This window comes from Narcine bancroftii, chromosome 13 (assembly GCF_036971445.1).
Source record: "Narcine bancroftii isolate sNarBan1 chromosome 13, sNarBan1.hap1, whole genome shotgun sequence".
Classification (NCBI taxonomy): Eukaryota; Metazoa; Chordata; class Chondrichthyes; order Torpediniformes; family Narcinidae; genus Narcine; species Narcine bancroftii.
This window is the reverse complement of record NC_091481.1, coordinates 77,154,299-77,178,794: the sequence shown is the minus strand read 5'-3', so window position 1 is coordinate 77,178,794 and position 24,496 is coordinate 77,154,299. Positions and strand designations below refer to the sequence as shown.

Genomic DNA, 24,496 nt, shown 5'->3' with positions numbered 1-24,496 from the left:
TCGCATATTGCCTCCCCCAATGTTAAAAGAAAAATCCAGGAATTAAATAAAAAGGCGGAGAAGATCTGTGATCGCACTCTCACTTCTGGGTGCAACCTCCCGCATGCATACCAAAGGAATGGTTATTTATTTTGCGATTTACGAGAACGTTTTGAAAACGGGGTGGCTTGATAAAATTCTCTTGGTTTAAATTCAGCTACCCTTCTTTCCCCTGACTAGAGCAGCGAGAGGTTTGACAGGAAGCCATTACACCGGCCTCCCCCTAATTGAAACTATCACAGACTAACAAATATTAAGCCTAAGGCCTTCTCTAATATTTTTCTCCTGGAATTGAGATGAGCGGTCGCCACGGCAACCAAATAACCAGGGCAACAAAGCAATCCAATTTCTTTTTTTTCAGTCTCTTTTTAAATAAATGAGGGAGAGTAATATAATGCAGACTTCGGCATTATTGATTTTCACATCCAACGCCGGCCCAATACATTTCATTTAAACACGGCCCTATTGTTGGAGCCGCAATATTCTTCAGTAAAGGCAGATCAAGCCCAGGTTTGTGGTCAGGCAAGGCTCCGCAATCTGATTTTCAGGCCCAAGGATCATGCCTATTTATTGGCTGCCTCTCACCGTTTTCCTCCAATGTGAACCTTCGGGCCATCGAGGCTATGCTGGCCCTCAGAACAACGGCAATCTTAGTAAATTCCCCCGTGACTTAATCGCCCCACATCCCCATCAACTCCTCTCCACCACCCCCCCCCCCACCCCAGTTCTATTGCTCACTGACACACAAGCAGCCAAATGAATTTATCCCTGGTATACGGAATTCAAGTAACCGGCAAAAAAATAGAGGAAAATAAATTTTTAAAATTAAAATAAGTAAGAATAAAATAACAGGTAAAAAAATACACAAGTTTAAAATTGTAAAAGTAAAGATTCTCTGAAGTAATATATAACCCTTTGGTGAAGATGGGAGCAAATATTCAGCCAGCCTTGGTCGGGCTTTGCTTGTGGCAGCTGTTTGAATAAAGTTGTGTGAAACAGCAATGGCATCGCCCAGGATGAAGAGCGGGTTGATGCCGCTCACTGTTGGGGGAAACTCTCTCAAAGGGTCTCCTTATCCCTGCTTAGTAAGAGTTGACCCGGTCAGAAGCTTTATCTGTAAACTTGGTGGTGGTGGGGGGGAAGGTTAATTATCTATAATGTTATTGTTCATCTTTCAGGCAGTTCCGTGGAGGGGGAGGAACCTGCAGATGCAGTGATGGTTAAATGTTTTCATAGAACGTGACTGAAAATAAAGTAAAATGCTCTAAGGCTTATATATTCATGCAAGTGAAGTTTGTTCAGTGTAAGTACAGTCTAATATTTTTGGCTTTTAAATTGTTTATTCTTAATGTAGGTGTATTAGTTGGACAATGTTAGAGAAAGTCTGACGCAACCGGAAAATACACTTATGCAACATCTACCAATATCCATAGGTAACAGATACCAGGGGTTTTACTGAACCAACTTCCATGTCTTTGGATTTGGTCCTGCTGTCAAAATGCCAAATTGAAGCATTGCTTTTGAAGGGTGGCTCATGTGGCAAAATTGGAAGCAAGGTCACACACAGCAAGATCCAATATCACAGCGATAATGAATCCGTCACACCCAGTGGGGCAGCAGAGGGGTGAAGATACAGCAGAATCCAGTGACCAGGAATACCGATCCCATTATCAACACCGGGCGAATAATCGTTCACCCGGCTAATCTCTGAGGATCTGTCCTGAAGCCTCCATGTCGATGCAACCATGAAGAAGGATCGCCAACGGCTATTGTGAGAAGTTTGAGGAGATTCGGTAGGTCACCAAAGACTCACGGAAACTTATAGAGGTGTATCGTGGAGAGCATTCCGGCTGGTATGGGGGCGCCAAAGCTCAGGACAAGAAAAAAATCTTAACAGGGTTGTTAACTCAGCCTGCGACATCACGGGCACCAGACTTCACTCCACCAAGGACATCTACAAGAGGCAGTGTCTTAAGAAAGAAGCCTCTATCCTCAAGGACCCCTCCACCCTCTTCACTCTGCTCCCATCAGGAAAAAGGTACAGGAGCCTAAAGATAAGGACTCAACAACACAAGAACAAGTTCTTTCCCACTGCCATCAGATACCTGAATAATCAATGAACCAAAGACTCATTGATTAATTGCCTCACTTTGATCTTTCAAGCATTTGTAGTCTCACCACCAGACACATCTCCACATTCCAAAGGAACTCCCTCGTCCACTCATTCCCTCCTCACCAATCACACCCTTGGCATGTTCCCCTGCATCTACACCTCCTCCCTCATTATCATTCGGGGCCCCAAACCCTCCTTCCAAGTGAAGCAGCGCTTCACTCGTGAATCTGCAGGAGTTGCTTACTGCACTCGGTGCTCCCACTGTGGCCTTCTCTACACAGGAGAGACTGGGCAATCGCTTCGCTGATCATCTTCACTTCGTTCACATTAGTAACGGGGATCTGCCAGTGGGGCAGTGCTGCGTCCTGTTCCCATGCTTCACATGTCTGTCCATGGCCTCATGTACTATTCCACCAAGGCCAGCTGTAAATTGGAGGAGCAACACTTGATTTTCCGTTTGGTCACTCTCCAACCGGATGGCATTAACATCGACTTCTCCGGTTTCTGCTAGCCCACTCCCTGTTTTCCTTCCTTTCTCATTCCAATCTTCTTTCCTTCACCTCTCTCCAATCATAAAGCTATTTCCCCCCCTCCCCCTGTTTGCTGGCATCCCTCCCTCCCTTATCCAACTATTCCCTCCTGCCTGTGGGACTGTGCTCCTCCCCCTGCCCCTCACCCCCACCATTTTGTTCATACCTCGATGAAGGGCTCAAGCCCGAAACATTGGTTATGTATCTTTATCTTTGCTATATAATGTACACTGTTTGACCTGCTGAGTTTCTCCAGCATTGTGTTTTCACTTCAATCACGGTGTCTGAAGACTTTTGTGTTTTACTTGTAGAGATGGTGTCTGGTTCTCTAACGTAGCTCGGGAACCCTACCCAACATGGTGGCTAACCTACTGGGGATCTGACCTCTCATTGCTTTTGGAAATGGCCAGAGCTGGACTGGCAGTAGGGATAGACGATGTTCTGGGCTTGATGTGCAGCCTTGTGAATGAATACAATAAGACCATAAGACACAGGAGAAGAAATAGGCCATTCAGCTCATCGAGTCGACCCACCATATAATCATGAGTTGATCCATTTTCCCGTTCAGCCCCAATGCCCGGCCTTCTCCCCAAAACCTTTGACGCCCTGGCTAATCGAGAACCTGGCAATCTCAGCCTTAAATACACCCAGTGACTTTCACAACCGCCTGTGGCAACAAATTCCACAGATTTTACCACCCTCTGGCTGAAGAAACTCCTCTGTTCTGAGCGGGTGCCCTTCCATCCTGAAGTGGTGGCCTCTTGTCCTTGACTCTCCCACCGTGGGAAACGACCTTTCTACATCTGCTCTGACCACTCCTTTCAACATTCAAAATGTTTCAATGAGATCTCCCCCCTTCATTCTCCTCAATTCCAACGAACAGAAGAGCCCAAGAGCTGTCAAACACTCCTCATTTGATAACCCTTTCATTCCCGGAATCATCCCAGTGAACCTTCTCCAATCTTTTCTTAAATGAGAAGCTCACAGTACTCCAAGTGAGAGTCTCATAAGAGCCTCAACATCACATCCCTGCTCATATTCTATTCCTCTTGAAATGAACGCCAGCGTCGCATTTGCCTTCTTCACCACCAGCTCAACCTGCAAGTTTACCTCTAGGCTGTCCTGCATGAGGTCCTTTTGAGATGCTCAAGAATTGCAATAGCCCAATTATTTATTTCAGGCCTGCATGATGGACGCGGATGGATCCCCGGGTGGAACGAGACATCCAGGTGACTGTTAACCTAACCCCAAACCCAAAGTCTCAAGGGGTAAAACAAAAGTCTGAAACCACCGTGATGGAAGTAAAAACTCAACGCTGGAGAAACACAGCAGGACAAACAGCGAACTTTATGTAGCAAAGGTAAAGACACGTTTCGGGCTTGAGCCTCATCAAGGTATGGGCAAAATGTAGGCAGTCGCCCGGACAAAATGGTGGAGGGAGGGGTAGGGGGAGGAGCACAGGCCCACAGGCAGGAGGTAATGGATGGATAAGGGAGTGAGGCCACACCAGCAAATGGGGGAGGAGGGTGGCTCAGTGAATGGAGAGGGAAGGGGGTGGAGAGCTGGAGGAAAGAAAACAGAAGGATGGGGAAGAGATGGAGAATGGAGAGTGGTCTTGCAGAAACCGGAAAAGTCGATGTTATTGGCATCCGGTTGGAGAGCACCAGATGGAATATCCAATTTAAGGCTGGCCTTGTTTAGACATGAGGCCATGGACAGACTTGTTGCGTGGAACTGAAGTGGTTGGCCAATGGGAAATTCCTGACGCAGACAGAGAGAGAAGGTGCCCAGTGAGCTTCCAGTCTCTCCTATAGAAGAGAAGGCAAAATCTCCACGAAGGCTCCCGGCCCAATGCTTTAACTGACCCTTTCCACCCATGGACTCTCGTCCCCAGAACGTGCTGGGGCTCTAGATCTCAGTAAGCGGACTTCAATGGTGCCAGTTTGCGTGCTTCATGCTCTGGAACCAACTTCTCACCCCCTTTCCCTCCATCGACGGGCAGTTCTGTTCCATCGACGGGCAGTTCTGTTCAGCTCCGCAAACTCAGCATCCCTGGGAGCTGAGATGTTGCCACACGAGATGATTTTCCGGATACTGTATATTATTCTGATTAATACTGCAACAGAACTTTAATTCACTAGTGTTAAACAGTACTCCAACATATACAGTAAAACCCCTGTTATCTGGCACCTTCGGGGATTGGTAGGTGCTTGAGATTGTGTGCAGTGTGATTGGCGAACTAACAGAAATTTTAAACCCATATTTTTTCACCTATTTATTTTGTTATATTTTAGCTGGTTGCTTGAGGCTGCTGGTTGCTTGAATTCCGGATAACAGGGATTTTTACTGTATTCCAGTGAACCTGCTGCGTTTAACGGGGATGGGACACTTATTCCCTGGTGAGCCAGATGCTGAACGCCAGGGACATCGGAGCTTGCTGAATCGATTGACAAGGATTTAAAGTTCCACACCTTCTGTGTCGTTGCGATGCTCCCCCCCACCCCCCACCCCCGCCAAACCAGGTACATCAAGTTCAAGTACACTCCATCCACTGCAGCAGATGAATGGGGAGGTGGATGTGGAATGATTAACAACAGCAAATTTACTGCACAATACGCCTTGCGTCCAAAATACCTGTCGTTGGAGAGAGTGTGGCTGGAAAAAGCCGTACCATTGTTTTGCTCATTCCCATAGACAAGAATTCCAAGGAGGTATTTTCTCAGAAGATAACTGCCCCGTCAGAACCACAGAATGATTACAGCACAGAAATAGGCCCCCTCGGCCCCTCTAGTCTGCGCTGACCCATTTCATTTTCCTAGTCCCACTGACTTGCACCCAGTCCATACCTCGTCCATCCATGTCCCTGTCCAAATCCTTCTTAAATGTTAAAATGGAGCCCGCATTCCCCACTTCAGCTGGAAGCTCCTTCCGCACTCCCATTGCTCTCTGTGTGAAGAAGACCCCCCCAAACTGTTTCCCTTTCACCCCTAACCTGTGTTCTCTGGTTTGTATCTCACCTACCCTCAGTGGAAAAAGTCTATCTACATTGACTCTGTCAATCCCCCTCATCATTTTAAATACCTCTATCAAATCTCCCCTCATTCTTCTACTCTCCAGGGAATAAAGCCCTAACCTGTTTAACTCAGTTCCTGAAGTCCAGGCAACATCCTAGTAAATCTTCTCTTTCTATCTTATTGATATCTTTCCTGCAGTTAGGTGACCAAAACTGCACACAATACTCCAAAGTTGGCCTCACCAAATTTATACACTGCTGGGTGGTCACCAGAGCCATTGGTCACAATGCCCGTGTATTGGCCAATGGCATCTCACCTGACAGTGAAGTTGTCCATTCATCCCTCTTTGCAATGGGGACTAAACCCCCCCAGACAAGGTCTGACTCTCCTCGCTTGTCCCATGTACACTCTATGTAGGTTGGGTACCAGAACAGTTTTCTTCCCAAGCAGAATGTGGAGCCGATCACAAGGCTGTCCGGAACCAAAGGGGAGGGGTGACGGTTGACATTCCTGGGTAGGCTGGAGGGCAGCGGAGAAAAGCATCGACCAGCTTCCTGCCCACATTGTCGCGGATATAAATGGCGGTGAGGTGATCTGCTGACACAGCTAAATTGAATGGCGGAGTGCTTACAAAAGGTTTTACTGGGAAGAGCTTTTTATTTCACTTTGTCCAACGTGTGAAAGAAATGGATAGAATACAAAATCCCACCCTATGGAATGTAGGAACGTGTGGCAAAGAGGAATGACCTGCCGTTCTCTATTTGTGCAGATGATGCCACTGTCGAGTAACAATAATGAGCCTGAATTGGTAGGGAAGGGGAGAGAGGACAGAGAGAGAGAGATAGGAGAGACAGAGAGAGAGATAAAAGAGAGAGAGAGAGAGAGAGGACAGAGAAAGAGGGACACACAGAAACAGAGAGGAGGAGGAGGGAGAGAGAAGGGAAGGGGGAGGAGAAAGAGGGGGAGAGAGAGGGGGAGAGAGAAGGGAGGAGGGGAGGAGAGGGGAGGAGGGAGAGAGAGAGGGGAGGAAAGAGAGGGGGAGAAGGGGGGACGAGGGGGGCGAGAAAGAAAAACAGAGGCGTGAGAGAGAAAGAGAGAGAGAGAGGGGGGAGGAAGGGAGGGAGGGAGAGGAGGGATATTAAATCCAGACATCACCATTGTCTTTTTTGAACTTTCCATTTCATTACCTGTTCCCAATGTTCCACCAAGAGGGATGAAGGCTGGAAAAGATTTTCACCTTTTTGGGTAATTTTATTCAAGTGATGGGATGGACACACATAAACTAACAGGTCAAAGCTCAGCAGGCAATTGTTGTCCAGGACGTTGCCTTGTACTGATATCAATGCACTGTTAGCCTACCTTGCACACCAATGCACCACGCATGGGTCACGTCTACCCCGTGATGGCCCTTTCCATTCAAGTTCTGCATCAAACACACTCAGCAGAACCTCTCCTGTACGAGCTTTCCCTGCGTTAAATAGCATTGAATTCCTTTTTAGTCTGACCCACATGGGCTTCCCGCATCATCTATCTGTGTGAGCTGCAGTGGCTGAACGGGCAGAGAGAGAGAGTCCACATGAACTTTCCAGTGTCAATCCCAAATATTCACCTTATCCCTGGTGGTGCATTACCCTGGATGAGGTTCAAGTTTCCAACATCGCAGAAGGCAAACGCTTGCATAATCATTTCACTGTGCACATGTAAAGATCATCAAAGCAACATCTGTTTTTTAGGACAGTAATATATGTAGAAAATACTTTGAAAAGCAGAACCTTGGTGGGGAGGGTGGGGGGGGGGGTTGGGGCAGGTGGAATTTTAACCCATCTCCCTCAGAATCTCCAGACACAGCAGCAACATGGTTTTTGATCCCATCCTGACCACTCTACACTGAAGTCAAAAGCCAAATTAAATTTAAATTTTAGACATACAGTAATAGGCCTTTTTGGCCCCCCAGCCTGTGCCACCCAATTGGAGTTGCAGGAAACCGGAGCACCCAGAGGAAACCCACGCAGTCACGAGGAGACCGTACAAACTCCTAGCAGGCAGCGCTGGATTTGAACCTGGGTCAGTGGCAGTGTAACAGCGTTGCACCAATTGGTAGCTTTGGAGGGAATGCTGGGCCAGCCAAACTTGCGCTGCTTGCAGGTTTGGTTGCCTGGGAGCAATCCCATTCCCCATTGCCATGGAGATCCCTTCCCTTGGAGATGGGTTAAAATTACGCCCACGGAAAGGGATTTCGGGAGCGTTGGGAGGGCGAGGTTTCCGCCTTGCACTCAAGCTGGGGAGGAAGGTGCCAGTCCTCGAGCTGAACCTGCGCCAAGTCACCTTGCTGACCACAATGATCTCCCTCCCCCGACTCCCACCAAATGGGCCTCGTGGTGAAGCCTCCGCAATAAGAGAGTGCTTGCCACGAATGTTTGCAATGGGCCTCCGACTCTCCAGGCTTCCCCTGAAATCTCCGGAAACCAATGACTGACCTTCAAGACACAGCTCTGGACAAAACTAGAGGTTAAAAATATTGGGCTAAAATTGTGTGGAAGAAAATCAGATCGACTGGCTCACTTCAACGATATTGGGCTCGGCAGGCGAATCACCCAATCAGCTTTCTGAACTGTGAGGATTGATGTGTCGGGCAACCATTGAGGGAGCGGGTCAGAGATATGGCCATTGAGAGCAGGGCATCATGTGACCACAACCAGCACCTCGAGCTCTGTCATCCACTGAGCCCAAGGGCCAAATGGCTTTGCCCCACAGGCAAGGAGCCGTGATCACCCCTCCCTTGTTTGGGCAGTGGGTGGGGGGGAAGAGTTGGCCAGCGCCCCCATCTGCATGCTGCTCACCAGCCCTACCGAGACGGGTCAGGTGGAGGGAGGCTCCAAGCTTACGTTTATGGTTGTTCTTCCGGTGAAAGGGCAGAGTGTGTCTCTCCAATTCGTCCTCGCCCTCCTCCTCTGCCAGGTGAGTGTGAGTGTAGTGGTAGCTCAGTCCCGGACGGTTCTTGTACCTCTTCCCACAGACTGTGCAGAAGAGAGAGAGAGAGAGAGAGAGCAGCTGTCAGCCAACTCAGTCTGAGTGGAAACCTCTCACATCAAGCACCAGTCCTCCTTGGGGCTATCCCTTCCTCACCTTCTGCCTCCCATTCACCTGGCTAAATTTTAAACATACAGCTTGGTAACAAGTCCTTTTGGCCCACGAGCCCATGGCATCCCAATTGAACAGTGGGATGAAACCAAATTTCCCAGAGCAAACCCACGCAGACACGGGGAGAGTATACAAACTCCTTACGCTCAGCGCCAGATTCGAACCCGGGTCTCTGGTTGGTGCTAACCGCAACACGAACAGTTTTATAGTTTTTTTAGAAACAAATCCATCTTCCATCTGAGTACCCTCCAGCCAGATGGCTTTCGTTAAAACCATCTACCCCCTCCCACCACTTCTCCGCCCCCCCCCTCCCTCCAGCTCTGTCTCTCACCCTTTCCCCATGTCTCCTTTCATACAGATAAAACCAATTCTCACCGCTCCCCCCTATCAGATCCAATTAACACCTTCTGCTGGACTGCACTCCCCTCCATCCCAAGCCAACGCTCCTCCTTCCCCGCCCCCCCCCACCAACCAGCATTCCTCCCCCAGCCAGCACTCCCCCCTCCCACAGCCAACACTCCTTCCCTCCCCCAGCCAGTACTGTCTCTACTCTGAGATTTTCTGCTTTTGGCTTATTTTGGGCTCAGGCCCGAAACGTCGGTAATATATCTATCTCCTATAGATGTTGTGAGACCAGCCGAGTTCCTTTAGCATTTCTGTATTCTTACAATCACTGCGCCTGCAGACTTTCATGTTTCACTCTTTGTAAACAAGGTTCAGCTGCAGAATGTAGGAATTTCGGTGAATGTGGATGTTGCACAATGCATATGACAATAAAAAGGCACAGTGAGCAGACAGCGTGGGCAGGGTGACGGGGGGGGGGGGGGGGGGGGGGGGGGGGGGGTGCCTTTTATAATGCGGGATGCCTTCCTGAGGCAGTGCTTTGTCTAGAGATGCCTTTGATGGATGGGAGATCAGTCACTGTGATGAACTTGTGAGTTTGAGTTTAAAAAAAGAACTCAGTAGGTCAGGCAGCATCTGTGGAGGGAAATGGACACTCAATGTTTCAGGTCGAAACTGTGTCTAGACTGGACAGTTTGAGTCTTTGGGGGCAGGAGCACGGGAGCGAGGCTTGTACTGAGGGAAGAACACAGTGCTGGAGAAACAGCAGGTCAAACAGTAGCAAAGGTAAAGATACAGAACCGATGTTTCGGGCTTGAGCCCTTCATCAAGGTGTGGAAAAATGACAGCAGGTGTCCAAACAGAAGGGTAAAGGGGGGTGAGGAGCACGGTCCCAAAGGCAGGAAGTGGACAAGGGAGGGAGGGAACAGCACCAAACCAGGGCGGAGGGATGGCTAGGTGAATAGAGAGGGAAGGGGTGGAGATCTGACGGGGAGGGGGTGGGGAAGGGATGGGAGGAAGGAGAGCAGGTTAGCAGAACCGGAGAATTCGATGTTAACGGCATTTTCATTTAAGGCAGAGATTGATAGGTTCTTGATTAGCCAGGGTATCAAAGGTTATGGGGAGAAGGCCGGGTAGTAGGGCTGAGTGGGGAAATGGATCCGATGATTAAATGGCAGGGCAGACCTGATGGGCTGAATGGCCTATTTCTGCCCCTATGGTTTATGGGTCCTTGCTGTGTGTCTACTGGTTCCCTGCATCACAATCATGGCCACATTTCAATACTTGATCTGACGCCCATCCTTGGTGACCCCAGCCCTCTGTGGAAGGAACCTACTTACTGTCACAAACGTATGGCTTGTCTCTGTCCTCCAGCGACGTTGGTTCCTGTCTCTTCCTCATCCCTCCAATCCCACAGGTCTGGAAGAAAGAGAGAGAGAGTCAGGAGTTGGTACAGACTCTGCCGCGGCAGGGGGACTGGTTTAATCATGGAATTCACAGTCACGAGGGGCTTGGAGAAAGTAAATCAGGAGGGATTTTCACTGGCTGAAAAGACTTTGAGTTACATTTGGACCAGCCCAAATCATCCGTGCTGACCATTGCCTACCTGATGAGTCCCATATTGCTCGTAACCTTTACTAACCAGGGAGTTGTCCAAGGGCCTAGTAAACGTCGTCAACTACTTCCTCCGGCAGCTCAAGATGCCCCTCGACTTCCTCTTAAATCTTTCCCCTCTCACCCTACACCCTCGGGTTTAGACTGCTCTAACACGAGAAAAGGGCTGTGACTATTTGTCCTACCTGTGCTCCTCGTGATCTTATAAACCTTCAAAACGGTACCACCTCAGCCTGCTACGCTCTAGGGATAAAAGTCCCAACCTTTCCAGCCTCTCCTTACAAGTCACAGGAGCAGAAATAGGCCATTCAGCCCATCGAGTCTGCCCCAACATTCAATCATGACTGGTCCATTTCCCCACTGAGTCCGGCCTTGATGTCCTGGCTAATCAAGAACCTATCAATCTCTGCTTAAATACACCCTGGTCTCCACAACTGCCTGGTGGCAACAAATTCCACAGATTTAACACCCTCTGGCTGAAGAAATTCCTCCGTATTTGTGTTCTAAGTGGACGCCCTTCAATCCTGAACTGGCACCTTCTTGTCCTAGACTCTCCCACCACGGGAAACAACCTTTCTACATCTACTCTGTCCACGCCTTTCAACATTCAAAATGTTTCAATGAGAATCCCTCCTCATTCTCCTAAATTCCAATGAACACAGGCCAAGAGCTGTCAAACCCTTCCCGAATGATAACCCTTTCATTCCCGGAATCTTGCTTTGAAACATCTCCAACGTCAGCACTTCCTTTCTTAAATTAGGAGCCCAACACTGCCTGAAGGGAGATCTCATCCATGCCTTATAAAACCTCAACACCCCATCCCTGCTCTTGTGTTCTATCCATCTGGAAATGAACGGCAGTATCACATTTGCCTTAATTACCACCCATTCAACCTCCACGTTTACCTTCAGGCTATCCTCCAAATTCAACCTTCCTGTCCTGGTAACATCTTTTCTGCACCCTTTTCATCTTAATAACATCCTTCCAATGATGGGGTGACCAGAACTGCATGCAGTGATCCAAGTGTGGTCTCACTAGAACAAATCTAATCGGGGAGGTGGGGAGAGGGGTGGGCGGGAAGGCATTAGGGTAACCACGAGGGCACAAACTGTGAATCTGGCCTGTGGGTGGGTGGGGGGAGAGCACAATGACTCATCAGGGGGGGAGGGGGGCATGGCCCACAGTTGCACCCCCCCCCCCCATGACACCGACCCTGGGTCTCACTGATACCTTGTGCAGTTGTAACGTGATATGCCAAAATATGTCAAAACCCAGAGATGCAGAACTCTCCCAGTCTCACAATGTCCGTCGGAGGTCAAGATGTTTCAGGCCTGAGCCCCTCCTATGGACGCTGCGAGACTGGCTGAGTTCCTCTAGCCTTTCTGTGCTGTGACTTGAACACAACATCTGCAAACCTCCATGTTTTACCCCAAAGCCTTGACCGTCTTCTCCTTCTCTGTCTACCTGTGTCGCCACTTGCAAGACCTCTTGGTGACCAGAACGAAGGGCCCGAGTCCATGCGATACGGATCTTTGGTACTCCCCCTGACCCATGCACGCGTGACGCTGCCGCTGGTGTGGACCTGCGGAGACACAGTTCTCCCCCGTGGTGTCCAATCGCCCAGTCTGACGGCCTGTGCAGGCTTTAGACGGCCCATTGAAGAAACTAATGGTGGTTTATTTTAAAATCCCGCGACCGTGGGGTCTGAGCCCAAAGTGGTGGTGCTCGTGATCGGCAGCGGCCGCAAGGGCTGCAGACTCCGGGGTAGTGGAGGACTGGTGCTGGGCACCAGGAAACGGGAAGAACTCCCCCCTTCCCCCTCCCCGGCTTGAGAAGGAGAAGCACAGGAGTCGACCCACGGAACGGTAACCATGGCGGTGAACCAGCTCTGAGGACGAAGAACACACAGGTGGTGGCTGGGCTGTTGGTGACTCGAGGCGAGGAACCCTCGCAGGCTGCGATGAAGAGACTTGCCCCAGTTTGCGGAGGATGGAGACTGGCTGTTGGGGAACCAGGTATTGGAACCGAGACGAGGAAGGGCACTGTGTCGGAGATTTGGATCTGGAGCCCAGGTTGCCAATGGCTGTGGGAGGTGCTGGAAGTGAATTCACGGGCACTTGGTCACCCTGGAGGGGTAGGGGAACAACTCTCATTTGCTTCTCTTACTCTGACGGTAAGAGACACCGGGCAATTTCTGCTGATGGTGAATCTTTGTCTGCCTTTGTCGTGTAATATCACATTTTCTGTTTTATTGAACAACAATAAATATAACCTTGATGTTCCCTTCAGAAGAAACCCAGAATTGTACAATAGACCCTTCGGCCACTATATCCGTGCTGCCCATCTACACAGAACTGAAGTTTTTCCCAGACACCTCCTGGACCCTTTCTCAGGCACGGATAGCACGTGATCCGCGGCCTAGTGACAGGAGGAAGAGAGCAAGCCCCATTTCCTGGGGCCCTTTCCCCTCACCCCGACTGTGGGACACAGGCAGCCTTGCGCTGAACTGAAGTGATCAGAAGGAAACAGAGCACTCACTCGTCCTTTGGTTTTACTTTTCCGCTTTGGAGCGTCCTCCTCCAGGTCATCCACCTCGATTTCGTGTGGAAAATCGCTCGCCAGAATTCTCTGTGTTGGGGGGGGGGGGGGTGGAATAAGGCCGGACATTGTCAGGTACCCCGTTGCTGGAAATCTCAGCAAGTTCCCTGCTGCCCCTCTTCCCCTGTAATTCTGCCATTGGCTATCTGACATGTTAATCATGGTCATTACCCCTCCCCATGCATCATTGCCATTGGTCAACTGCCACATCAATTCTCAAGAGCACTTTCTTCACGTGGCACAGGGGGAGCAAGTTATTCGGTCTCGACACAGTCTCGCCCACTGGACTTCCGAATGTTGCTGGTTAAAAAAAACACAGAAGTGGCTCGAATTAGTTGGAGGGGGCACCTGGTACCAGAACTGGGACGCGAGGAGGAGCCGAGGGAGCTGGAGGGGCCCCTGACTGCGTCGGAAGTTCGGATCTGGAGCTCGGGCCACTGGTGGTTTGGACAGGACTCTGTGTGACTGCGGAAGCGCTGGAGGCGAATCGACGGACACTCGGTGGCTCTGAGGGGGACGAGGGATGACTCTCTTTTGCTTCTCTCTCTCTGTCTGACTGTAAGAGGCACTTAGGCAATTCCATTCGGTGGAGAATCTAACTGCCTTGCAACAGGCAAAGAGAAATTTCATGTAATAGGACACTCTTTTATTAGTAATGACAATAAATTGAATCTTGAAATGCTGGAGGAACTCAAGAGCATTCACAGGAGGTAAAAATATATTTCTGATGTTTCAGGCCTGAGCCCTTCTTCAAGGAATGGGTAAAAGCAGGCAGCTGTCTGCATTAAAAGAAAGAGAGGGGGGAAAAATACAGACAAAATTGGGTATGGAGAGGAGGAAAGGATGGAAGAAAGGTGAGAATTGATTGTGGGATGGGGGGTGGGGGGAGTGTGGCTCTGTGTATGTAGAGCTGGGGTACAGGAGACAGAGAGAGAAAAGGAAAGAGAGACAGAACTAGGAGGCAAAGATAGATTTGGTGGGGGGAGGGGGGTTGGGGGTGCTAACAGAAACCAGGGTCGTCGACGTTAATGCCGTCCGGTTGGAGGGTGCCCAGATGAGGTGTTATTCCTCTAATTTGCAGTTGGTCTCAGTCTGGCCGTGCATGCGACCAAGGACCGACATGTCAGCAAGGGAATGAGGCGGGGAATTGAAACAGGCGGCCACTGGGAGATCCGTGCTACTGCGGCGGACAGAGCCAAGGTGCTCAGCCAAGCGATCTCCCGGTCTGCACCCCAGTCTCTCTGATGTAGAGGAGCCGACAACGAATGCAGTCGGTGACCCCAGCAGATTCACAAGCGAAGCGTTGCTTCACTTGGAAGGACGGTTTGGGGCCACAAATAGTGCTGAGGGAGGAGGCGGGGGCGCAAGTGGAGCATCTCCTGCAGTGACAGGGATAGGTCCCAAGCGGTGATTAGTGGGGAGGGAGAAGTGGATGAGGGAGGTGAAGAGGGATTGGTTGTCTGTTCAGTCAATCAACTATAGGTTTCAGCGCCATCTGGTCAGCTGATACATCAAACCTCTGAAGTTTCCCCCAATGGACACCACATGTGTCAATCCTTATAGGCCCCACCTTCTCACTCACAAGTCTATCCCACTGAGGTAAATTTTTTTGACCAAAGATCTTCATCAGACATGTACCGTATATTCATGTAATAGTCAACCCCGCGTAAAAAAAAATCAACCCCCACCTATTTTTGGACCCGCCTGCCCATCCGAGCTCCCAACGCCCTGACTGTGGATTTTCGTCCCGGTTGCCTGCCCACTCTAGCTCCCAACCGCCTTCTCTCGCCCAGTTCCCGGCCGCCTGCCCATCCGAGCTCAGCAAGTATATATGGTAACTCTACTTCTCTTCACTGATGCTAATTGACCTACTGAACCTTATTTCAGACTGCCGTCACTGTAATCTTTTTGATTTTCAATCCCTAACAGCTTCAAGGCCAATTGGAAAATTCCAAGACCGTCGGTCAAACAGTCTCCACCGTTCACCGTGCTCAGGCTGATCTTCCACGAGGCCTACCTGGCATTCGCTGATGCTCTCCTCATCTTTCGTCTCTGCCTTCTTCTCCACCGTCTCGCCACACAGGAGGGCTTCCAGCGCAGGCCCTTCTGGGAGCAGGCCCTCCTTCTTCAGAGTCACCTCCGTATCTGCGCCAACGACAGTTGGCTGAGTCGCGGGTGACTTCTGACCTGGCACTCAGGCTTCTGGTGCCCATGGGCAATTTAAATCATTAAATAAACGTACTAGGGAGTAGGCCAATTGGGTGGCACGGGTTCATGGGCCGAAAGAACCTGTTACCATGTTGTACGCCCAAATTTTACATTTATACTTTTTTTTGGAGGGAGGAGCGGGGAGCGGGTCAAAGCTCCAGCGACCCAGGTTCAATCCTGATCTCTGGTGCTTTCTGTGTGGAGTTTGGACATTCCAAGTTAATTGACTGTTACAGTGAGTGAGCGGGGGTGGGGGGTAGAATCTGAGGGAGCAGGGGTGGAGGGGGAGTGGAAACTGGGGAGAAAGTGTAGGATTAATCTAACTGTGTGTTGGCAGGTTAGCACAGATTCCATGGGCCGAAGGTCCTCTTTCTGTGCCATGCGGCTACGTGACAGCTGCATCGCAGCCCGAAGCGCTCACTAACCACACGTCTCCATGGACTCCACATCTGGCTCCCCCACTACCCCTGGTTCACCTGAAATTTCAGGGTCTGCAGTTCTGTTTTCACGAAGTTCAGCGCCACGCTTGATTGCACAAGTGCATCGACTCAGCGCCAATTTGGACTTGACCGCGAACTTACAGTTAGTCAGTGGGGAAGAAGTGTTAATTCATCGGACACTAATTAAACAACCCATCAGTTATTAGCCAAGTCCCAGAGGGCGCGAGGGAGAATTGATTAGTGCCAATCAGACCTTGTTAAAGTGGTGATAATCACACAATTCTGACAAGCTGCCAGATCTCAGTATGAAGAGAAAGGCCAATCGATTGGAGAGTAAAGCTCTGATCACGAGTTCATCAATCAATTGGGTTCATCAATGATTTTCTCAACCAGTCGGCTCCAATCAGCAGACAGAGAAGTTGTTAAAGGGATGGCTCCACTATCCAAACTGCACAGGCAGTTTGCTGTGGTTCCTCTTCCATCTTCAACCACTGCCCGACTATAGGAAGGACATTTTGAGCTGTTTTGGACCCATTTAAAGGATGTGATAACATTGGAGAAGGTACAGAGGAGGTTCACTGGGATAATTCGAATTGAGGGGGAAATCTCATTGAAACATTTTGAACGTTGAAAGGGGTGGACAGAGTAGATGTAGAAAGGTTGTGTCTTGGACAGGAGGGCAGAACGTCGGGATTGAAGGCCTCCCCTTAAAACAGAGGAGTTTCTTCAGCCAGAGGGTGGGATTTGTTGCCACAGGCAGTTGTGGAGGCCGGGTCATTGGGTGCATTTAAGGCAGAGATTGATAGGTTCTTGACTAGCCAGGGCATCAATGGGGAGAAAGCCAGGCCGTGGGGCTGAGTGGGGGAATGGATCAGCTCCTGATTAAATGGCGGGGCAGACTCGATGGGCTGAATTTCTACTCCTGTGCCTTATGGTTTTAGCTGGGACGGGTGCAGAGGAGATTCCCCAGGATGATGCTGCTGGATCTGGAGGGCTCAAGTTATGGGGAGGCGTTGAACGTGTTGGCATTTTTATTCTCTGGAGCAAAGGTTGAGGGGTGAATTTACAAAGGTGCATAAAATCAGCGAGGGTCATAGATAAAGTGAATGCTCACAGACTTTCCCCAGGATAGATTTAATGTAAATTTAAATTTAGACAGAAAGCACAGTAACAGGTCCTTCCGGCCTATGAGCCTGTGCTGCCCAATTATTGCACCCCATTAACCTGCAACCCCCGGTATGTTTCAAAGGGCGGGAGCCCCCCGAAGAAAGCCCACGCATACACAGGAAGAATGTACAAATTCCTTAGACAGCCCGGGATTCGAATCCAGGTCGCTGGTGCTGTAACAGCGTTTTGCTAACCATGCCACCAACGACGGTAGGACTGGAGGTCATGGGAAGACAGGAGAGATTTAGGAGACCGAAGGAGCTTTTCCCTCCCCCCCCCCCCACCCCTTACTCAGAGGAGGGTCCATATCTAGAGGAGGAAGCTGTAGAAGGGGGCACGATTTCAATACTCAAGACGTTGGGACAGATTTATGTACCCAACTGGGGCAGCATGCATGAATTGGCCCAAAGGACCTGTTCCATTCTGTGCCACTACGTGACTCTACCTCAGGAGCACATCTACTGAAAATAGCACCGATAAGCAGGGGTGGCCAACCTTTTACATTCCTTGCGCCAAAATAAATGACGACAAGGAGGTCTCGCGAGAGCTGGCTGGGGGGGGGGCATATTGTATTTGAATTCAGCAAATGGGAGGACGAAGCCAAGAAAGAAGAGGTGTGTGTTCTTTGTATGTCGGGGGGGTGATGACACTGGCCGGGGATGGGGTAGGGGGAGTCTAGGCGAATTGGGCCTCCGTCTACGCTAATTGTGTCTCCTTCAATGTGCCACTTAGTCATTGGGGAGGTGTGGGGACCACTGGGGGGCATAGGGGAGGTGGTGAAGGAGACCACCAGGGTAGAAACTGCTCAGTGGCGCCCCCGTAGTGACAAGGGCACATGCCATGCCTTAGATAGGCCCCTGCTCTACCTATCCCTCCTCTTCTTCTGCCCCTGTGTGGGTTCTTGCAGTTTTTACTGTACCCCGACCCCTCCCCATAGAAGGGAGACTGCAGAAGCTAAACACAACCCGCTGGAGGAACTCTGGGTTGAGCAACAGCAGTGGGAGGAAAGGAAAGGTCAATGTTTTGGAGAACTTTTCACTGAGAAAGAGTTTCACAAAGAGGGCGGCAAGGTTAGCGTAACGCCGTTGCAGCGCTAACAACACGGGTTCAAATCCGGCGCTGTCTGGAAAGGAGGTTGTCCATTCTCCCCATGTGTTTCCTCTAGAGGCTCCAGTTTCCTTCCACAACATATGGGCGTTGTAATTGGGCTCATGGGCCGGAAGGGCCTGTTACCATGCTAAAGAGTTTCAGCTCAGTTTGTGGACCATTCCTTCGCACCCACAGATGCTGTCCTACCCACCGGTTATGTCCACCCTGTGGAGCCAAGCCCTACCTTCTCGCTGGGAGAGGAGCCTCTCTGTCCCAAAGATACATTGATGGACCCAGTTCTGACTCGTCTGCAGCGTTTAATGCTGCCACACAGCTCTCTACCGGTTCGCTGGCTGAGTGCAGGGGGTGGAAGGGGGAGGGGATCGGAGGGAAATCGAATGAATGAAACTATTTTTTTTAAATTGCCCTCAAGATTGAGAGTAGGTTAAAGAGCAAGTCTTGATGAAAGGCTTTCTCACCGAGTTTAATCTCACAGGGCCTGAGCCGCGGATCTTCCAAGATATTCAAACGTCTCTTCTTCCTCCAGCAGCGGGCGGGGTATGTGTATAACTGTCCGGGACCCAGACCTGCCGGGAGAGGCAACAACACGCTCATTTTTTACAGTGAGATGCCATCATCAAACAAACAGGTTCTCTCTGACATTCACACAGACATGAACACACGTGGGAGAGGGACGCAGGACAGCAGACAAGGGCCAGGGAACAGGGACACGGACCAGGGACCACATAGACCAAGAAACAATGACGGGGGGGGGGGGGGGGCAGGAGATGGACATAGGACAGGGAGCATGGACACAGACCACGGACAAGGGAACGTGGACCAAGGAACACAGGTAAGAGGGAACACAGATCAGGGAACACTGACAAGGACCAGAGAACATGGACACAGAACAGGGGACACAGACCAGGGAACACGGACAAGGACACTGAATAGGGAACTGGGACATGGACACATGATGGACACTGGGTCAGAACTCGTGCCACCACAGTCCGCACTGCACTATGCGTATGGAGTGTTAACCCCCTCACTTTCATGAAAGATGCAATAGGGAGACGTGCATTTCTGTAGCACTTTTCTCAACCTCAAAACATCCCAAAATATCTTTCACTTGCAGTTAAATTCACAGGTTCCCCAAATTACTCTGAACCCTCCCAACACCCAGACCCCCTTACACCCTAACTCACTCTCCCCTTACCCCCAACTGCGATTTCCCTCCACTCACCTCTCCCCACCTTCACCCCTGTTCCCTCACACCCCGACCCACTCACCCAAACCCCTGACCTCTCACCCTGACCTGACCTCTCACCCCTCCTGCCACCTCTCCTCGAGACAACCCTGCCGCCGACCCCTCACCCTGACCTTTCCCTCCCACACCCGTCCCAACCCTGACCCCACTCATGCCAATGTGCCCACTTCACCCCCTCCACCACCGAGCCAACTCGGCCAGCTGACCCCCCTCCCCTCCCTACTGCGCCCCTTTCCCTGAGCCTGGGACGTGCCTGGTCCCCGGTGGGTCTTGTCCATCCAGATGTAGCAGTTGTTCTGGGCCACGCCAGTCTGGGAGTCGAGGAAGGGTAGCCGCATGCTTCTCTCGGCACAGAGCCGCGCGTTGTAGCTCCGGCAGTGTTCGATGGCCTCCCGGTAGAAATCTTCACCCAGGCTGCCGCAGGGAGGGGAAGAACAAGCCATCAACATCGCATCGGGAACCCTCCAAGCAGCCCCCACCCCCCCAAAACCACAGCGCAATCCCACAACTGGACAGTTGCTAGAATCGAGGGAGAACACCGTGGCTGGAATTCCCCCTCCTTTTTAAAGTTCAAAGGTCAGACATTGTCAGAGCACATAGGTGCTGGCACGGTGAGCGCAACGCCAGAGATCGGGACCGGGGTTCGAATCCCGCACTGTCTGTAAGGAGTTTGTACGTTCTCCCCGTGGGTTTTCCCCGGGGGCTCCGGTTTCCTCCCACCCTTCAAAACATAGTGGGGGTTGTAGGTCAATTGGGTGTAATTGGACAGCAGGGGCTCGTAGGCCATGCTGTGTGCCTAAATTAAAAAATTAAATTTAAAAATTTTTTAAAACTAAATTAACCTCATATCCCGTGATTAACACCATCCCCTGTACATCTTCTTTGGCTTGGCTTCGCGGACGAAGATTTATGGAGGGGGTAAAAAGTCCACGTCAGCTGCAGGCTCGTTTGTGGCTGACCAGTCCGATGCGGGACAGGCAGACACGATTGCAGCGGTTGCAAGGGAAAATTGGTTGGTTGGGGTTGGGTGTTGGGTTTTTCCTCCTTTGCCTTTTGTCAGTGAGGTGGGCTCTGCGGTCTTCTTCAAAGGAGGCTGCTGCCCGCCAAACTGTGAGGCGCCAAGATGCACGAACCCCTGTACATATTCTTGCACTAAACTACTACACAAGATATAGGTTTATATACCTACCTCGCACACAAATATTTTCACTGTATCTCAGTGCTTTATGGCAATAATCAATTCAGTTCAGATGCAGATTTATTGCCAGAGAAAACATGCATGACATCACATACAACCCTGAGGTTCTTTTTCCTGCGGGCCAGGCAGAATTCCCACTTATTGGCTGTGGAAAAAAACCTGACTCAACGTACACATTTCAACAAATAAAGAAATGTAAACAAACCTGACTGCCATACAGAGAGAAAAAAAATCAAGTAAATGAGCCCCTGATTGAGTTTGTCGTTGAGGTGTCTGATGGTGGAGGGGGAGCAGCTGTTCCTGAACCTGGTGGGGGTGAGCTCGTGGCACCGATACCTCTTTCCTGATGGCAGCAGCGAGAACAGAGCGAGTGCTGGGTGGGGTGGATCTACGATGATCGCTGCTGCCCTCCAACGGCAGCGTCCCCTGCAGATCAGGGGTGGCCAACCTTTTAATTTTTAATTTAGACATGCACCAGGGTAACAGGCCATTCAGCCCACGAGTCCGTGCTGCCTAATTAACCTACACACCCCGGTACGGGCTCGTGAGCCGAAATGGCCTGTTACCCTGCTGTATGTCTAAATTAAAAATAGATGGTCTTGATAGTGGGGAGGGTTTTGCCCGTGATGTCCTGGGCTGTGTCCACTACCTTTTGCAGGGTTTTACGCTCAGGGGTATTGGTGTTCCTGTACCAGACCGTGATGCAGCAGGTCAGCACACTTTCCGCCGCACCTCTGTAGAAATTTGCCAGGGTTTCCGATGTCGTACCAAATTCCCTGAGGAAGTAGGGAATTACTTCATGATGCCATTAGTGGGTTGGGTCCAGGGAAGATCCTCCGAGATAGATACTCCCACAAATTTAAATTTGCTCACCTTCCCCGCCTCTGATCCACCACTGGATCAATTGAAGCAGTTTGGAAGAGATCTGAGAACCTTAAATACAAGCCCGTTCCCGGGACAAGATGTGGGAGGTGAAGATTGTTTATCCTTTCAAGGTCCTTTGTCAACAGGTCTCTAAAGGACAGCTCTCCTGACAGTGTTCCACTCCTTTGGTATGGTGTTGAGAGCACCACCCCCACCCCACCCCCACCGTGCTGGGGTGAAGCAGACATTATCAGCAATGAGCATCCTGGCCGGCTGCGTCACAGTGGGGGGGACGGTTGCTGCAGAGAAATGGATCGGAGGTCAATCCACAGGACCGTAAGAGCGGCAGAGAGGATCACTGGAGTCTCCCTCCATCTCATCGAGGTGATCAACTGGGATCGTTGTCGTTCAAAATCATTGAGGACCCCCTTCCACTCGGCACACAGCATTTTTCAGCTGCTCCCGTCAGGGAAGAGATCCAGGAGGATCTTCTTCCCACGGGCAGCGAGAACGCTGAACGACCAAAGGAACTGCTCACACTCACCCTCCAAGACTCTCAGATTCACGAAACAATATTTCTTTTAATCTATGTATACTTGTTCTGCATGTGTATTGCCCGTCTGTCTGGGTGTTGCGTCTGGTTGTGTGTCTGCGAGTTTTGCACCGAGGACCGGAGAACGCTGTTTCTTCGGGTTGTACTTGTACAATCAGATGACAATAGACTTGAACTTGGAACACTGACATTTAACCTTTCTTGGGTGCCAGAGATAGTGTAGAAGTAAGCACGAGGCTGCTACAGCACCAGCGACCTGGGTTCAAATCCGGTGCCGTCTGTACGGAGTTTGCACGATCTGCACAGGGTCTAGGAGGGATCCCTCTGGGGTTTGTCGGTTAATTGGGATATTTGGGCGGCACGGGGTCTTAGGCCCGTAGTTACCGTGCTGTATGTGTTAATTCACCCCTCAGGGCCACCCAGCTGGTCAGGGCTTGGGAGACACACAGAAGTGCTGGAGAAACTCAGCAGGCCAGGCAGTGTCTATGGGAACCACAGAATATTACAGCACGGAAACAGGCCCTTCTGCTCTGTGCCAAGCTACTACTCTGCCTCATCCCACTGACCTGCACCTGGGCCACATCTGCCCGTACCCCTCCCATCCATGTACCTGTCCAAATTGTTCCTAAATGTTAAAATTGAGCCCGCGTTCACCACTTCAACTGGCAGCTCGTTCCACGCCCCCACCACTCTCTGAGTGAGGAAATTCATTAAAAATTTAAATATACGGAGCCATTTCAGCCCACAAGCCCTTGCCGCCCAATTTACACCCCATTAACCTACAATCCCCGGTTTGTGGGAGGAAACCAGAGCCCCTGGAGAATGTACAAACTCCTCACAGACAGCGCGGGATTCGAACCCCAGTCCCGATCGCTGGCGCTGTAACAGTGCTGCGCCACCCCAGTCACTGTAATATTCCCTTTAAACCTCTCATGAATCACGAAAGTCTGCAGGCGCTGTGATAGAAGTAAAAACACAATGGAATTCTGGAGGAACTCAGCTCAGGTCCGAAATGTCAGCAATATATCTTTATCTCCTATGGACGGTGCGAGACCGGCCGAGCTCTTCCAGCATTTCTGTGTCTTTATCTTAACCCATGTCCTCGAGTTTTATGTCTGTGGAAAAAGTCTACTTGTATTTTATTCTCTACCCATCATTCGGGAAGAAAGGGTCACCACGTTTCGGGCCTGAGCCCTTTGTAGATGCTACGTGTCCTGCTTGGTCTCTCCAGCACCTTCGTGTATTTACTACAATCACAGCATAGGGACTTTCTGGTTTCACTCCCACTGAACTAAGGCAGCTGAAGGAAACGGTCAATAATCTCAAGTGATTGCTGATTAGATTAAAGGGTCACAATAGTTAGTTGTAGATAAATGCTCAGGTTCCAAATTACTCTGGTCCAAAGGGCAGGGTTTCAATGTCAGCAAACCGTGTTCTGGTGGTGAAACTTGACCAGCTGAAGTCAGAGAGATCAGGCACTGAGGCAAGGGACCACTCAGTCAGAGAGAGAGGGGGAGAGTGGGGTGGAGGAAGGAGAGGGGGTAGAATTGGGGGGGAGGAGGGAGAGGGAGAGGGAGGGGAGGAGAGAGATGGGAGGAGGGGAGGGGGGAGGGGGGAGGGGGGAGGGGTGGATGGGGGGCGAGGGTTTGGGGAAGGAATGCAGGAGTTTGGAGCAGGCAGCACCAAACTGCCAACTGTGGGTGAGTCCACTCAGAATCAGAATCTATTGTTATGTCATGAAATTCCTTGTTTTGCGGCAGTTTTTTGAGTGGAAATACAGATATAAATTACATTTGAAAATCAATTTAAATAGTGCAAAAAATGAGGAGACAGTGAGGCCATGTCTATGGTTCATTGTCCATTCAGGAATCTGATGGCGGAGGGGAAGAAGCTGTCCTTGAGCCACTGAGGGCTCGTCTTCAGGCTCTGGACCTTTTTCCCGACGGTAGCAGAGTGAAGAGGGCAAGGCCTGGGTGGTGGGGGTCTTTGAGGATAGAGGCTGCTTTCTTAACACACCGCCTCTTGTAGACGTCCTCGATGGAGTGGAGTCTGAGGCCCGTGATGTTGCTGGTCAAGTTAACAACTCTGGGGTTTTTTTCCTAAGTGTTGGCATCTTCCTACCAGACAGTGATGCAACCAGCCAGAATGCTCCCCATGGTGCTCCTGTAGAAATTCGCGAGTCTTCGGTAACGTGCCAAATCTCCGCAAACTCCTCACAAAGTATAGGCACTGGCCAGCCTTCTGCGTGGCTGCATTGACATGGAGGCCCCAGGACAAACACTCAGAGATGTTGACACCCAAGAATTTGAGGTTCATGAC

General features: G+C 50.5%; 1 protein-coding gene across 4 annotated transcripts in view; it reads right to left on the bottom strand.

Annotated features, from left to right (window-relative positions):
• The window catches only part of dpf1 (double PHD fingers 1), a 66,800-nt gene extending 43,076 nt beyond the window's left edge, over positions 1-23,724 (bottom strand). For 2 of the 4 annotated variants that reach the window (XR_011348326.1, XM_069909865.1), the window contains exons 1-7: positions 23,571-23,653; positions 19,816-19,976; positions 18,775-18,882; positions 15,409-15,536; positions 13,332-13,421; positions 10,520-10,598; positions 8,582-8,713 (exon numbers count right to left, since the gene is read on the bottom strand). Coding sequence is in view for 3 of the 4 variants with exons in the window: in XM_069909865.1 (XP_069765966.1) it covers positions 8,582-8,713; positions 10,520-10,598; positions 13,332-13,421; positions 15,409-15,536; positions 18,775-18,882; positions 19,816-19,900 (622 nt within the window). In the remaining variant the exon portion in view is untranslated. Of the gene's footprint in view, positions 1-8,581; positions 8,714-10,519; positions 10,599-13,331; positions 13,422-15,408; positions 15,537-18,774; positions 18,883-19,815; positions 19,977-23,570 lie in introns of all 4 variants that reach the window. The other 2 variants (XM_069909866.1, XM_069909864.1) reach the window with 2 other exon arrangements.
• Positions 23,725-24,496: the final 772 nt, after the last annotated feature.